General features: G+C 48.1%; 1 protein-coding gene across 3 annotated transcripts; it reads left to right on the plus strand.

Annotated features, from left to right (window-relative positions):
- The first annotated feature begins 996 nt into the window (after positions 1–996).
- Positions 997–9938, plus strand: LOC114448225 (insulin receptor substrate 2-like). Of its 3 annotated transcripts, none has more exons than XR_003671894.1 (4): positions 997–3878; positions 3966–4462; positions 4667–4767; positions 8329–9938. XR_003671894.1 is itself a non-coding variant. In XM_028425053.1 (3 exons), the coding sequence occupies exons 1-3, from the start codon at positions 1201–1203 to the stop codon at positions 8331–8333; spliced, it is 3180 nt and encodes a 1059-aa protein (XP_028280854.1). In that variant the 5' UTR covers positions 997–1200; the 3' UTR covers positions 8334–9938. The 3 variants fall into 3 exon arrangements, 1 of the variants encoding a protein (XP_028280854.1); XR_003671893.1 differs by having other exon boundaries at positions 4667–4763; XM_028425053.1 differs by lacking the exon at positions 4667–4767.
- The last annotated feature ends 4811 nt before the right edge of the window (positions 9939–14749 follow it).

Below are 14749 nucleotides of genomic sequence, written 5' to 3' on the forward strand. Positions count from 1 at the left end.
CTGACATAATTGCCGAGATGATCTGATGAACAGATGTCTGCGAGCTTCCTCCTGTCATCTGACAGGCCCCTCACAGTCCAGTGCTTCCTCACCAGGCTTCTGTTTGTCCCTGATTGTGATCTGAACAGGAAAAGACAGCTTGTTGTTTCGCCCGAATCACGTGTGGCAGAGTTAACCCACAGCAGCCAGAGGATGGCAGCATTCCTGCAGCTCTGAGGCCTTGCTCTGACGCATTTCACTGTTTTTCATTCAGAGGGAACATTTTGTAAATATGCAGCAAAGTGCAGCATAAGCATAACACAGCATCAAATCTCTGAAGACTGAAAACATGGCCGCCTCTCCTCCTCCTCCTCCTCTTCATCTGTTTCACATAGAAAACAACACTTTTCCAGGAGATGATGACCATGATTGTTACCAAATGTAGACACAGCCGGTGTGGAGAAATGAGGCTGAGGTGCTGAAAGAGGAAAGTTTGCAGAGGAATACCCACAGGTTTAAAAATAGGCCACAACACTCCTTATATAACAAGTGGGACATCAGGGCTGTTTACAGTGCTGCTGCCTGACAAATGAATGCTGACAATCCAGCATTATGTTGCACATTTCAAATCCCCTCAACTGGCCTGTCAATCACTATCATATATGTGTATACATATATATAGCCTATACATATATATATATATATATATATACATAGGCTATATAAAGAAGTGTGTATTTTAGGCTGAGGCGTCATCCACACAGAAATCCTATCAGCGTGTTTATGCTTTCGGTTCCAGCTGATAAACAGAAGGAGTCATCATGTTCTTCAATGGGTTCGTGATATTTTCTGTTTCTGTATGAGAGCTGCTGGAAAGCGGGGGGCGGGGTTTGCCTGGCTTGAATGGTTGAATGAGCCAATCAGAAGCGCCGTGGTGTCCTGACGGACAGGCACGGCCCCTGCAGGACGCGCCGCCCCGCTATGACTCCGTGTTTTATTCTGTTTTTAGAGCGGCAGCAGCGTCACATGTTGTTTTTCTCCGGGATCAGATCAGCCTCTGCTCCCACCGCACTGTTGCTCTCACGGCGGCGCACAGCGGACGCTGCTTTTTTTTGCTATGGATTAAATAAAACACGGCTTTAACTTATTCTTTTTTTGTTTTGCTGCGAGTAAAAAAAAAGGGGATTTCACGGATTTGGAATAAACTAGAAGTGGAGAGAAATGGCAAGTCCTCCAGCGACGGGGGGACACCTGTTATCTAATGGAACGAACGGTGTGAAGAAGTGGGGATACCTGCGGAAGCAGAAGCACGGACACAGGCGCTTCTTCGTTCTCCGGGAGCCGACCGAGCGCTGCGCTGCCCGCCTGGAATATTACGAAAGCGAGAAGAAATGGAGGAACAAGTCCGCTGCGAAACGGGTCATAACTTTGGACTCCTGTCTGTGCGTAAACAAACGCGCCGATGCCAAACACAAGCATCTCATCGCCCTCTACACCAAGGACGAGTACTTCGCCGTGGCTGCGGACAACGAGCAGGAGCAGGAGAGCTGGTACTGCGTTTTGACTGATTTAATAGCCGAGGGGAAAGTCTACGACAGCCCCGCGTCCACCTCCTCTTTGGTGGGCTTTGAGGAGGCCAGCTACGGCCCCATCTCTCCTGCAGCAGCTGCGTATAAGGAGGTATGGCAGGTCAACCTGAAGGCCAAAGGCTTGGGTCAGACCAAGAATCTTACCGGGGTGTACAGGCTGTGTTTATCCAGCCGCACCATCAGCTTTGTCAAATTGAACTGTGACACAGCTGCTGTCAGCTTACAGCTCATGAACATCAGGAGATGTGGCCACTCAGACAGCTTTTTCTTCATAGAGGTGGGCCGGTCGGCGGTCACAGGGCCCGGAGAGTTCTGGATGCAGGCAGAGGACTCAGTGGTGGCGCAGAACATCCACGAGACCATCCTGGAGGCCATGAAGGCCATGAAGGAGCTGTCTGAGTTCAGGCCCAGGAGCAAAAGCCAGTCGGCCAGCACCAACCCCATCTCTGTGCCCACACGACGCAACCTTAACAACCTTCCGCCCAGCCAGACCGGCCTGGTGAGGAGATCCAGAACAGACAGCATGGCTGCCATATCTCCAGGGAGGAAGTTCACATCCTGTCGAATAAGAACGTCCAGTGAGGGGGACGGCAGTGTGACGCGGCCCGTGTCCATGTCCATATCTGTGAGCGGCAGCCCCACCAGTCCCAACACTGGGAATCACCTCAGCAGGTCCCACACCCTCAGCAGCGGGCGTACCTGCAGGATGCTGGAGTCCACCTCCAATCTCCACCACAGCCGCTCCATGCCAGTTTCCAACTCGCCTCCCGCTGTCTCCAGCCCCATCAGCATGTCTCCTAGAGGGAGGGTGAGTGTATCCACTCCTGACAAAGCCAGGCGGCCTTTCAGTTGCAGCGCCTCCATCTCAGGCTCCCTCAGTGAAACCGGCTTCATGCTGTGCGACGACTACAGCTCCAGCCCAGGTGAAGCAAAGTTCCTCCCCCTGACACGCAGCGACACGCCAGACTCTCTGTCCAGCACGCCTCCATCCCGGGACACCAGCGACCCTGGTGGTTACATGATCATGGAGGGCAGCAGGTCTGGCAGCGGCTGTGAGGGTCTGTCATTGGACAAGGCTTACAGGAAGCGAACGCACTCCCTCACCACGCCACGTCAGCAGCGCGTGGTGGCGCCGCTGTCATCGGCCTCCCTGGATGATTACACGCTCATGAGGATGGCCCACGGACAGAACTCGCACTCTGCCTCACCCAAAGTTTGCTACCCTGAGGACTACGGAGACATCGAGATCGGATCATCTAGGAGCTCCAGCAGTAACCTTGGTGACGATGGCTACATGCCCATGACCCCAGGTGTGGCAGCTCAGTCTGGAAAGACAGACAACTACATGCCCATGAGCCCCATGTGTGTCTCGGCACCAAAGCAGATTGTGAACCCTCGGGTGCACCCTCAGGCAGCTGCCAGCGGCGGCTACAAAACCAACTCCCCCTGCAGCAGCTCTCTGGAGGACAATGGCTACATGAGGATGTGGTGTGGTTCCAAATCCTCCATAGAGAGCCCAGACAGACATGGCGAATACATGAACATGTCACCTGGAAACCCCCCTCCACTCCACACCCCACCTGATTACTACATGGGCATGCTGCCTGCTGAACCTGCATCGGTTAGGTCGGCCTACCAGACCGGCTCCCTCACGCTGCCTGCTAAACTCCAGGCCTCCAAGAATGAAGACAGCAGCCAGTACGTGTTGATGAGCCCTCAGAGTCTGAGGCAGAGGGCGGCCGAGTCAGACTATTATTCAGTGATGCAGCCCAGCACGGCTCAGACCTCCCCGATGAGCCCCTCAGTGCCCTCCCCTGTCAGACATGGCCGCACAGAGAGCCTGCCTTACAGAGGGCGGCTGGGCAGGCCCAACAGGCTTTCTCTGGACACCCTGAGGACCCTGCCCAGCATGAATGAACATCCCCTGCCCGGAGAGCCCAGGAGTCCGGGGGAGTACATCAACATCGACTTCAGTGACACCAGATTCTCCCCACCTTCCATTGTGTCCACAGAAAGCCAGTCTTCATCACTGGGCTGCAATGGCAGTGGTCCAGGCAGGTTGTCTCTGACAGACTACATAAACCTGGAGCTGGGGTCACGCTCACCCAAAGAGGTAGACACTCCCGCTGAGCGGTTGGACACTGTGCCAGAGTTATCTATGTGCGCCTGCTCAGAGAAAGATCGAGTGTATCACATGGGTGGTAAGAATCGCTCGCAAGGCCTTGATGATGAGTTGAAGAATGACTACACTGAGATGACCTTCGGGATGACCAGCTCACCTCCACAGCTGGTTCCTCAGAGCACAGCGAGGTACGGGTCTCTGTGTGTTTGTCATTTGTGTTTTTTTTTCTGAAGTTTAAAAAACATCAATTCACTCTCCTGTTTTCTTTTCTGCAGCCAGAGCAGCAGGGACAGGAGGGTCTCACTGGAGGACCAGGGTGTCCCAGAGCGCATCGGGGTCTTCTTGCTTGGCACCACCTCATCCCCCACAGTTGACCCAGACTGCTCCGCCAAAGTGATCCGGGCCAATCCACAGGGACGTCGGCGCCACAGCTCGGAAACCTTCTCCTCCACGGCCACCGTGACCCCGGTCTTCCCCTCCTTCGCCCGCGGCGACGCTGTAAAGAGGCACAGCTCGGTGGAAAACATCTCATCCCGGAGCAGCGATGGCTCAGATGAGGAGTATGGCAGCCCGGTGAGCCGGCAGAGCACGGCCGCCTACCCCAACGGACTGAACTATATTGCCTTGAACCTGCTGGAAAACAGAGACATGGAGAAGTGCAAGGACCTGGTTAGCTTCAAACCAACCAGCAGCTGCAAAGGGGGTGTCAATGGATTACACAGCACGCCATATGTCTGTTTGGGATTCAAGGAGGCTGCAACCACTGCCAAAGGTGGGTGAGGATCATGTCTTCTAACTGAAACAAATGGTGCTTTCAGGTGCACTTCTTCCTTCATATGTAAATATTTGGTGCTGATGTGGCCTTCAGGTGCTCATGGTTGCTATTTGAACAGCAGAGCAGCACGTTGTAACTCTTAACATTTGCTTCAAAGCTATTTGAGTTCTTGATATATAGCGATTGCGGTATTTCCCACAGCATGTGAATGCAACACGAGGCTGCTATGAAACGTGACCAGGCGGAGAGCTGTGAAGTAAACAAGCACCGTGACAGAGCAGGACGCTGCCTCTCTGCCGCAAGTATTCCAGCACTAATAAATCCAATAAAATAGGGAGTGTTTACAGCAAAGATGGCTGCACTAAATAGCTTTTGGTTGGAGCCACAGGGATGTGTGTGTGTGTCAGCCGAGGGCATTTCCGGCTGTTGTTTTTCAGTTGGGTAGGCATTAGGATGTGTTGCACATCAATGTGACCTCTATAGACCCCTCAGTCCCACCATCCCGTCATCAATACGCTGTCCCAGAATATCCAACAGAGCAGACAGCGTAAACAGAACAGTGTTGACTTTAAAGTTTGTCCCCACGTCGTTGCTCACATGTGTTTGTGAGCGCGTACATGGTAGCCGGGGGTGGGGTTGGGGCTGGGGGGGTTGTACCCCAAAATGTGAGGCCCAGCACAAGTGGATATGTGTTTGTGTCCTTGTTGGCAGCAAGGGTGAAAACAACAGAGTAGGCGAGTTGCTATGCGGCCATCAGGTAACTGGATGTCACGGTCCACATTCCTGGCAGAGCTGGTTTGAAAAGTTGCTGTGAGAGGGGCCTGTTTTTGTCCTGACTCCAGGCCGTTTGAATAGAAAGTGGCTTTTATTTCACCAGCAGGCCCCTGTGTACAGAGATAAGTTTCAGAAGTGCCACAGCGATCTGATGAAGTGCAAATATTTTTATGGTGCTAATAAAGCTGGTAATCGACAAGAGGAGAAGGAGGGGAAAGTCAGAAACACATACATGTGGACTGCAGCACGTACGCATGCAGAGCAGTGGGTTGTTTTTTTTCCAGTGGTGTAGCCTGCATCCATGAACACTTGGCAGAGATGTGCACAGAGAGAGAGAGAGAGAGAGAGAGGAGGCTGTTTTGTTTTCCAGTGCTGCTTGCCTGGCTGTTTGTGGGAGAGTGAGTGAATGTGCGCAGAATGGGGCAGGATGGCACGTGCACTTCACTGCCTTTCTGCCTCATTAGGCTGTTCACTTAGCAGAAGTAAGCCAAGCAGAGAGGGGGAGGGAAAAAAAGAGGGGGAGGAGGAGGACAGGATTTTTAAAGCAACAAACAAACTCATTGGTGAGACCTAGGTGCATTCTGGGAGAGCAGGATGGCAGTCCCGATTGCTTGTTTACCAAACAGTTCCACTGAGAGTGAAAAGGGTCAACGTGTGCTGCCAGAGTTTTTGGTGCCGGGCCCGGTAGCAGAGGGCTTTGATTCTGTGTTGACCCAAAAGTTTGTAGGATTTGGCTCCAGCCAAACACCTCGGCTGATCAGTCAACTGTGGCTGGAACGGCCCCCGCTGCAGGGCAGCGTCTGGTGAGGAAGATGTGGTTGTTTGTCAGGATCAAAGTGCCACGGCTCCTCTGTGGAATTTAGCGTTTGGCCCCCAGAACCATGTGACAGCCCCCTCAGTGAGAAACGTGACTGTGCTGCCTCTAGTCAACAAAACCCTACGGTCATAACTTTTGACAGCTGGATATCCTTCTTTTTTAACTGAGATGCCCAGCGACGGGGTCAGGAGTTTGTTTACCTCTTGTTTTGTCAGAGCTCAGGCCCATGTGACTGGGCGGTGGTGTTTACCTCTGCTGGCCGGCCCCGGCTAGCCGCAGCTCAGCCAGGTGGATGTTCTGTACCAGACCCAGATTAGCCAAGTCAGCCGTCTCTTGTTTCCACCTCGTCGTCTGATTAATACCTTTGTGTGACGGCAACAAACACTGCAGCCTCCTCTCACCCGAGGACATCATTCACAGAGGAAAATAAGGGGCCCAAAGACCAGAGAAGCCCCGCTGTGATACTGCCAGTCCCTGCCTGAGTGCGAGTGGCAGATGGCTGCTCGCTGATTTTGTGTGTGTGTGTGTGTGTGTGTGTTTGGGGGTTAAACACCTGCCACACTTCCCCGTCTTCACATGCAAACACTCTTCTTTTGCACACAAGTAAACATATACATGCTGCTATAGGCACATCTACCTACTCACTATCGCTTTGCTAATGACAGCCCACCATCTGCCGCAACCATCAGCTGCAGAGAGCACGACCACGAGCAGTGCCTGTGTGTGTGTGTGTGTGTGTGTGTAATTTGTCAGCCAGATTAGAGACATTCGCGTCCATCTACTCAAATCCCACTTCCTCCTAACGTCATTTAGTCAGTCGTAATGTGAGTGATGTCATCGGGAAAGGCTGTTTGTTACACACATTTCTGCTGAGAGGAAGGCAAGCGAAAGAGGTCTGGCGGCAGCAGCCATGCATTCATAACGTGCTCTGAGCATGCTCAGTAGACCTCTCAAGTGATTCAGAATTATGGGATAAGACAGCATGAATAGTTGTGGTGCATGCAGAAAATCTGCAGCCATTTGTGGAATTACTCATAAAGGTGACACCTGATTGTACCCATCAGCCTGATTGTCCGATCCCTGACGCACACACATAGACACACACACACACACACACATCAGCTTCTAAATAGGTTATTTACATCAAAGATGCATCTTGCTAACAGAGCAGAAGCAGGAAATCCAGAGATGCCATGTTACATTATATGCATACAACACGTAACACAACATGCTCTTGTGTCAGAGTTTCCAGGCTGTGTGTGTGTGTCATGGCTCAGGGAGGAGGAGGGGGGCTAAAGTAGGCCGGGATGTTCCAGACAGAAGCGCTAGCTGCTAGATAACTGCGTGGCCAGCGTTCCCCACATTTAGCCAGCCACGGCTCCAGATGAGATTACAGCCTCTGCAGGCGAGATTAGACGGCTGAGTGGGGTGGGGTGGGGTGGGGGGGGGTCAGATCAGCGTGAGCCAGCGGCTGCTCCACGGACAGCAGCTGGGGCAATACGTAACACAAGGTGTGGGCTTCAGTCTGTCCAAATGTGAGAAGTGTGGGGCTAAAATCAGCAGTAATATGGCGTCCTTGTGTAATTTCTGATTCTCTGTAAAAAGGAGTCGTTGCAGAGAGGCTGAGTGACAGCTCCAAAAATGGCAGCTTTTCAGGAACTGGTAAAAACAGCTCTGCTTTCAGCCCGACCGCTGCACATTTTTGAGGTCACCCGACTGGCTTTTTTTGAAGCGTTTTCAGCCGCCTAGGCTGCAGATGTGGTAGAGAGGACGCTGCCACCCTGATCTCGGCTTCCATAAAAACCACACATATGGTTATCAGCATGTGTCGCAACGCACTGCTGCTCTCTGCTCCCTGTGCGACAGGAGACCCCAACCCCCATCCCTCTACATCCCAGATTATGTAATTATGACCGCTGCACAGTAGCGCCAACTCCCTACTCCACACACACACACACACACACACACACATAATTCTTTAAATCACAATGTGTAACATCATAAAGTCAGCACAAAATGTTCTTGATATTTAAGCGGGTGTTTCTGCCTGTTTATTGTGACATAAATAACTGATCTGAGTGAATGGGTTCATGGTGTACAGGAGCAGAGTAACACTCTGTTCTCCGTCACCTCAGCTGTCTCAAAGGTCTGCTTAATTGGCACCAGTGCTGCATGATGTAGCATAATAATTTCTGAGTGTCTTTCAAGGAGCTCTCGGACTTGCATTTTAAATGTGTAATCATCTAAACAAACTTTTCTTTGTCTCCTCCAGACTGAAGGACCCCCCCCCCCCCCCGTCCTCTGATTTGGCGTCTTGACTGACCTGCTGCTGACAATAACACATCCGCTCGGCCCTTCTAGAAGAGACACCGTCGTCTGGACCCTCAGCATCACAAACACACACACACAGAAACAAAACAGGTCATCTATGCATGTCATGAATTTTGCTGAAGGCAGGACAGGTGTGTGTGTTTTGGTGTGTCTCATGTTCTCTGCACTTTCAGAGGCCATTTCTCCTGTGACCCAGTTTTTTTTTTGGCACAAGCACAGAAGCAAAGATAGTCAGATAATAACACAACTCTAATGGTACTCAGATACTTAAGGGCAGTTTTCTGGCTGCCTGCACGTTTGGTTGTGTGTGTGCGCGAGTGTGTGTTTCTCGACCAACTGGTATGCCCGTGAACAACAATACCTGCAATGAAAGTGGCCCAAAGAGGGAGGATACCAAGGTACACTGAGTATACATATATATATATATATATATAAATATATTTAGATGAGATATTTAATTTATTTTTGGATGATGAATGTCTGATAAGACCTACCCGATGCCTTAATGTCTATACTGTCCTTATGTTTTCTATGAAAGAAGAGAGAAATATTCTATTATTGTATGTCTGTTTGGACCTACACCTCTTAATTGTGAAAGTAAAATGCCTAGTTTACCATTCAGATCTATTATTTCAGAGATTTACAGTGCAGTGGGGCTGCTTCAGATCTGATTTATTGTATTGATATTAAAGTATTTTCTTAATTACTAATTTCTTATTCATTCTAACCTAGTTTATTTTTGTCCAAACAAAAAGAAATATATTTGTAAATGTCTTGAAGACGTCTGCATGTCTTTGTAGCTCCGCTCTGACCCCACAGCAGCAGGTCTCTGAATGCACTGTACCTCCCACAGTTCCTCAGTCACTTGAGCCTGAAAAAAAAAAAAAAAAAACCTCACACACTCCTACCTTCAAACCTACGGCCTGCAGGCCGCCCTGCTGTGATATCATTTGACTGTACAACTGTCTAGTCCAGGTGATGGAGGGGGGCGGAGCCAATGAGGAAAACAGTTGAGGTTGAGGAGGCACAGATGATTCGGGTTTGTGGCCAGCCAGGTTCATTTGACTGTAATGAAGCAACAATGTTATCAAAGTGAGCCTGTGTGTGACATTTAGGGGAGCTTCTTGTTAGTATTAGGCTCCTAAATGGCCGCCGAGCCTCCTTTGTTTCATCTGTGCCGCCTCCAGCTGGCTCACAGCCCTGTTTGTGTACAGAAGATTGTAAAAAAAAAAACAAAGTAACAACAACTGTTTTCTGAATGTATCTCTAGGCTGGAAATAATATTGGAGATTGTACCATGTGACCAGGTGGTATCTATTTATCTTGAATGTGTATATTGTGTACATAAACACAGAGTTTAAAGGAAATCTATTGGATAAACATAGAATAGTTTTGACCTTTGTTGCAATGATTCCTGTGTAAAGACTTTGGCTACAGATTTTTAACAGGTTCAAACGGGGCTTTTTTGCTTTGAGGATGTACAGTGTATCGTATGCTTTCCCACCCCTCACAGTGACTATATGAAAATAAAAATACTCTTTGTCTATTTTATTATAGAGATCTCTTTGCCTTGTTGACACACTTTACCTAATGGCATATGCAATAGTGACATGATGATAAAATCTAGTTTACAACTGTGGAACCAAATGTAACATTGATCTTTGTGCTGAGCGGGAGCTGCCTCAGCTCCACGTGTACGTTCTTCTCTTTCTGCCAAGTGTTTGATTATTGTTATGTTTCTCTTTCATCGCTGGGAACTTTGTGCTTTTCTCCCCATTCTTCTCTGACTACTCTGTACCCATTGATCTTGGATTGACTCAGTTCGAATGTGTCGTCTTCCATTGTACATAGTTTAATATACTGTTTATTGTGATGCTCACAGAGGTGATTATAATGATTTATAAATTCTGGTAGTAGAGTATTGCTTTTGTCTGTATTAATTATGGATAGGAACCTACAGAAATAAATGAATTTATTTAAAGAGGTACAACTTTGTCTGCACTTTTTTCCCATATGTTTGTAAAACCTGATGAAAAATATTTTCTATTCTCCTTAAATAATGATAAAAATTCAGATTTTGTTTAGGTTTTTAGCAAAAAACCCATTAATAAATTCTTCATAGTGGGCCTGTGTAACATTTTACTGTTACTCTCACAGTTTGCAGACAGCTACAGGTCATATAAACATAGCAGAAAACTTATATTAAATTAAATAGAAAAATATGCACCATAGTGTTGTTTTGTTGGCAAAAATCCTTGTAATGACCACAAACCAAACAAAACTACAAATCCCATCATGCCTTTCTCCTCCTCTCTTGCCCACAGTGCTATCAGGACTTTGGCAGCGAGTCAAATCGCTTCCTGAGCACGTGTCGGCAGCGCAGGAGGACATCCTACCTCTGTGGAGCTCAGACTTTCTCCCTCTGCCTGTTAAGTGTTTTTATTTCAGCAGGAAGCTCATACTGAGCCAATGACTTCCTGCCAAGCCACGCGTCTCCACAAAGGGCCACGAGGTCAGGGGGTTCACACTGTGGAGTAAACAGCACACACTTTACCTGCTTCTGTCTCACACACTCATACTCAGATATCTGGCATGTGTTTCATGATCATGACTAAAAACAGGAATTTTCTGTTTTCACATGCTAGAATTGATTGTGTGTGTGTGTTAAATATGCAGCTGGAGCTACAGCCAATTAGCTCATAGCTTTAAGTACTCACTCAGCTGCTCCACCTAAAACTGTCCATCATCATTTAAACCCACATTTAGAAATGCTGTTTGCATTTTTTATGATGGCACATTTTACTTTTAAACTTAGCGTTGCTAGCATGATAAATGTCTTGCACACACACACACAGACACACACACCTCTATCTGGTGCGTATTAATTGGGAGTGTGACAGTGTCATCAGGGCTCTGCTCTGCTGCCAGGCAGAAACCAGCCTTACATAAGACCCCACCGCCGAGCCACCAGCAGGAACACAGTGTTCCCCCGCCCGTCTCTGCACCCACTGTCTGTCTGAAAATGGAAAAAACACCTTTCCTTTTTTTTCCTGAACAAAATCAGCCGGAGTCTGTTAGTGTTTGGGTTCCTTCGCAGAAATAAGGACAGCTCGCTGAATAAAGTGTGTCAGGGACAAGAAATTCTCAAGTCTGCGCAACAACATTCCTAAAATACAGTTTACAGGATGCTGCTTTGAAGTGTGTGTGTGTGTGTGTGTGTATGGTCTATTCATGGCTGTCCTCAATTATTCCCCCAAATTTAGACTCACATTCACCATCACATGCTCATACACAGACACACACATCATGGCCGTTGTAAATGTGTGTGTTCTCTTTGTTGTCATCATGTGATCTTGAGGCGACAACCTTTGAAGATTTCCTGTTCAGAGTGACACGTCATGCACGGCCGACTGAAGGCGCCACATAAAAGTGGGTCACACACATGTTAACAAAGTGAGCAGCAGAAAGTGGATTTGTTAATTTGATTACATTCAGACACGTGCAAACATTCTGCAAACATGCACATGTGACGCTGATTTTTTTATTTTGGTGTCACACTGAGAAGACCTGAGTGCACATAATGGACGTCTTGTTGGTGCATTAATCTGCAGAAACTGGACATGATCATGAGCGGACCCGATGGCGCTGTACATTAGAACAGCATGTGTGGTATGTGGATCACAGGCCAGTGAGCGGCTCTTATAGAGCCGCTCCCCTGGGCCTTCATGCCAGCTTGCTGCCGTGCTGGCCCCATTATTTCTCCCTGAATCAGCCTAAGGAGGGTTTCACTGCACTCCACCGTGCAGCAGCAGCAGCAGCAGCAGCAACAGGAGGGCGGAGCTGTGACCCACTTACAGTGGGCAGCACTGGCTTGTCACAGAGGAAACGATGGAGGCACAGAGCGTGCTGATCCTGCATGTAAACCTAACATACTGACATATATTTAAGGAATAGTACACTCAATCGAACACTGCCAGGCCCTCTGCTCCTCTTTATACATGAGTGAGTGATCTCACTGCAGAACATGCTTATTTCTGCTGTGAAGGTGGACATGTTGACTCACTTTTGGAGTCAACTTCAAGTGGCCATTGGTGGAACTGCAGATTTATGTAGTCGGCGTAGATCCTAACACACACAGGTCCTGTTAGACATAAAAATATCCGTCTCATCAGCTGGTTTGGAAAGTATTCCACATTTTTCCGCTGTGTGCATGTGAGTTTGTCTGTGTGGGACGTCTCTGTGTCTCCACGTGTTTGGACAGCATGTGGGCCCTGCCCACTGTTTTTTACCACGCTGACAGCGGAGTGTAGGACTCCACATGCCGTCTTATCAGCCAACGCTCACTTGTAAACATGTTTTTGCATGTGGGAATTCTCGGGGAACACACTGCTGTTAGAGAGCCAAAGATAAGTCAGCGTTCTCTGATAAGCAGGCAGCATTAGATGTCTTATTTTGGGCTCAGAGTGACCTGGCTTGCTTGCAGGCTGGTTTTCTCCCATGCTCCCCTGCTGCAAAACATGACTTCATGCTGCAAACTTCTTTGAGGGGTAAAAACAGGCAGGTCTGTGGAAAGAGAGTTCAAACTCAGGGGCCTGAGCCAAAATATAGTAAGCAAACGTGACCTTTATCTGCTAAGCTAACATGCTAACATTCATTTGACTCCACAGCACCTCATAGATGAATTATGTTAGCAACACAAAGAGCCACTAGCTTTGGTCAAACAAGACATAACTTTGCAATATTTCATGATAATGTGATGTTTTGGTGGCTGGTGTAACCTTAAAGTTTGAACTTCATGTTGTTTCACCTGCTAAGGAGTCTTGTTCTGTCCACGCCCGCAAACACTCTCGCACATTTTGTGCTTTAAGGTCTGATTTTCAAACATTCCTCTCAGTGTCACCCAGAGGGCTCCGCTCATTTGAATGCTGTTCCTTCAGATGAGGAAAAACTAAATCTTCTGACTGATGCATGAGTCACTGCGGGCCTCAGGCTGAACAGGGGAACACCTGCTTTGTGTGACCATTAAATCTCTTTCAAGCAATTCACTTTAAAACTGTGTTACAGCCCAACCCTGCCTCAGAGCAGGAGGTGACTGAGGTCTCACGTCTGCATGTAGAGTTGTTGTTTTCCAGCTTCCCTGTAGTTTGCTGTAGTACCAAGCAGGCGTTGATAGGCGTTCCTATGACGCAAAAAAAAGACTACCAGCCAACACACTGGAATAAAAATGGATTCACTGAAGTCAGTAGTACATCACTGGAATCCGTCACTGCCAAAAAGGTCAGTGAGCCTGTTAGTTTTATGTCATTTAATCCCTTATTTATCATGTAAAGCAGACGTCTTCCTGTAATTACACAAATCTCTTTAAATTCGCAGAAACACAAACAGCAAAAACACAAAATCCACCACACACAGTTTGACCTCCAACATTTAATCCACACACAGGCCCTGCATGACATTGGAGCTTTAAGCACGCCATTCTCAAACTGCACGACACGCAACTCAAGATTAGGAGTTATGGTGCCTTTGATACACACATACTAACATGCACATACATCCTGTCAGCTTATCTGTGTTCCATCTGTCTTTCTGCCCTTTACTGGCCAACAGCAAACAAAATTAAAGACACACGGAGGCTGTAAAGTCTTTTTTTTTAAAGCACTTTTAATGCACTTTCTTGCATTATTACTGCAGATACAGATTGCGCAGCTCTGACTCAGGAAACTGTGTGTTCTGTGGCAGGTTGATGAAGGTGGGGAGTTTTATTTCCACTGGACGGGGAGCTCTGCAGCTCTTCAGTCGTATCTTGGTCTCAAATCTTGTTTGAGCCCCGATAAATTCCTCTAATCTCATCTGTGAGAATCTATTAGTGATGCTGTGAAGCAGCGCCGCGGCGGCCTCTAAGCCAATTCTTTAGGTTAAACAGCTACAAAATGTCAGCGTGCATTAAAGCCTGCTGTAAATATGGACGTCTGCATCAGTGTATGTAATCAGCTTGTTGACTTGTAATGTAGCCTGTCTCTCTGTGTCTCTCAGACGATGGTTTTCTTCAAAAATGGCACTTAGGAAGCTTAATCAGCTCCTCAGGATCCCATCTTGGAGTGCGTACGGCTTGTCGTCTAATGCGAGTGTCGTGTTGTGAAGTTCACAAGTTCAAAAGGTGCTGTCATCCTGCTGCAGAGACACTTTGTGCACCTATAGAACAGGGGCACTGAGGCCTTAAACCACCTGCACAGAGGGATGCTGTTGTGGAGCCTGACCTCAGGCCTGGTGCTTGTTTACCTGCTGAGTGGAATGTGGAGTTATATAAGTCTTAATCTGTCAGAAAGTACATGTCCCCTTGTTACCTGGGCCACAGGACAATA

The sequence above is a fragment of the Parambassis ranga genome, chromosome 2 (genome assembly GCF_900634625.1).
Source record: "Parambassis ranga chromosome 2, fParRan2.1, whole genome shotgun sequence".
NCBI lineage: Eukaryota > Metazoa > Chordata > Actinopteri > Ambassidae > Parambassis > Parambassis ranga.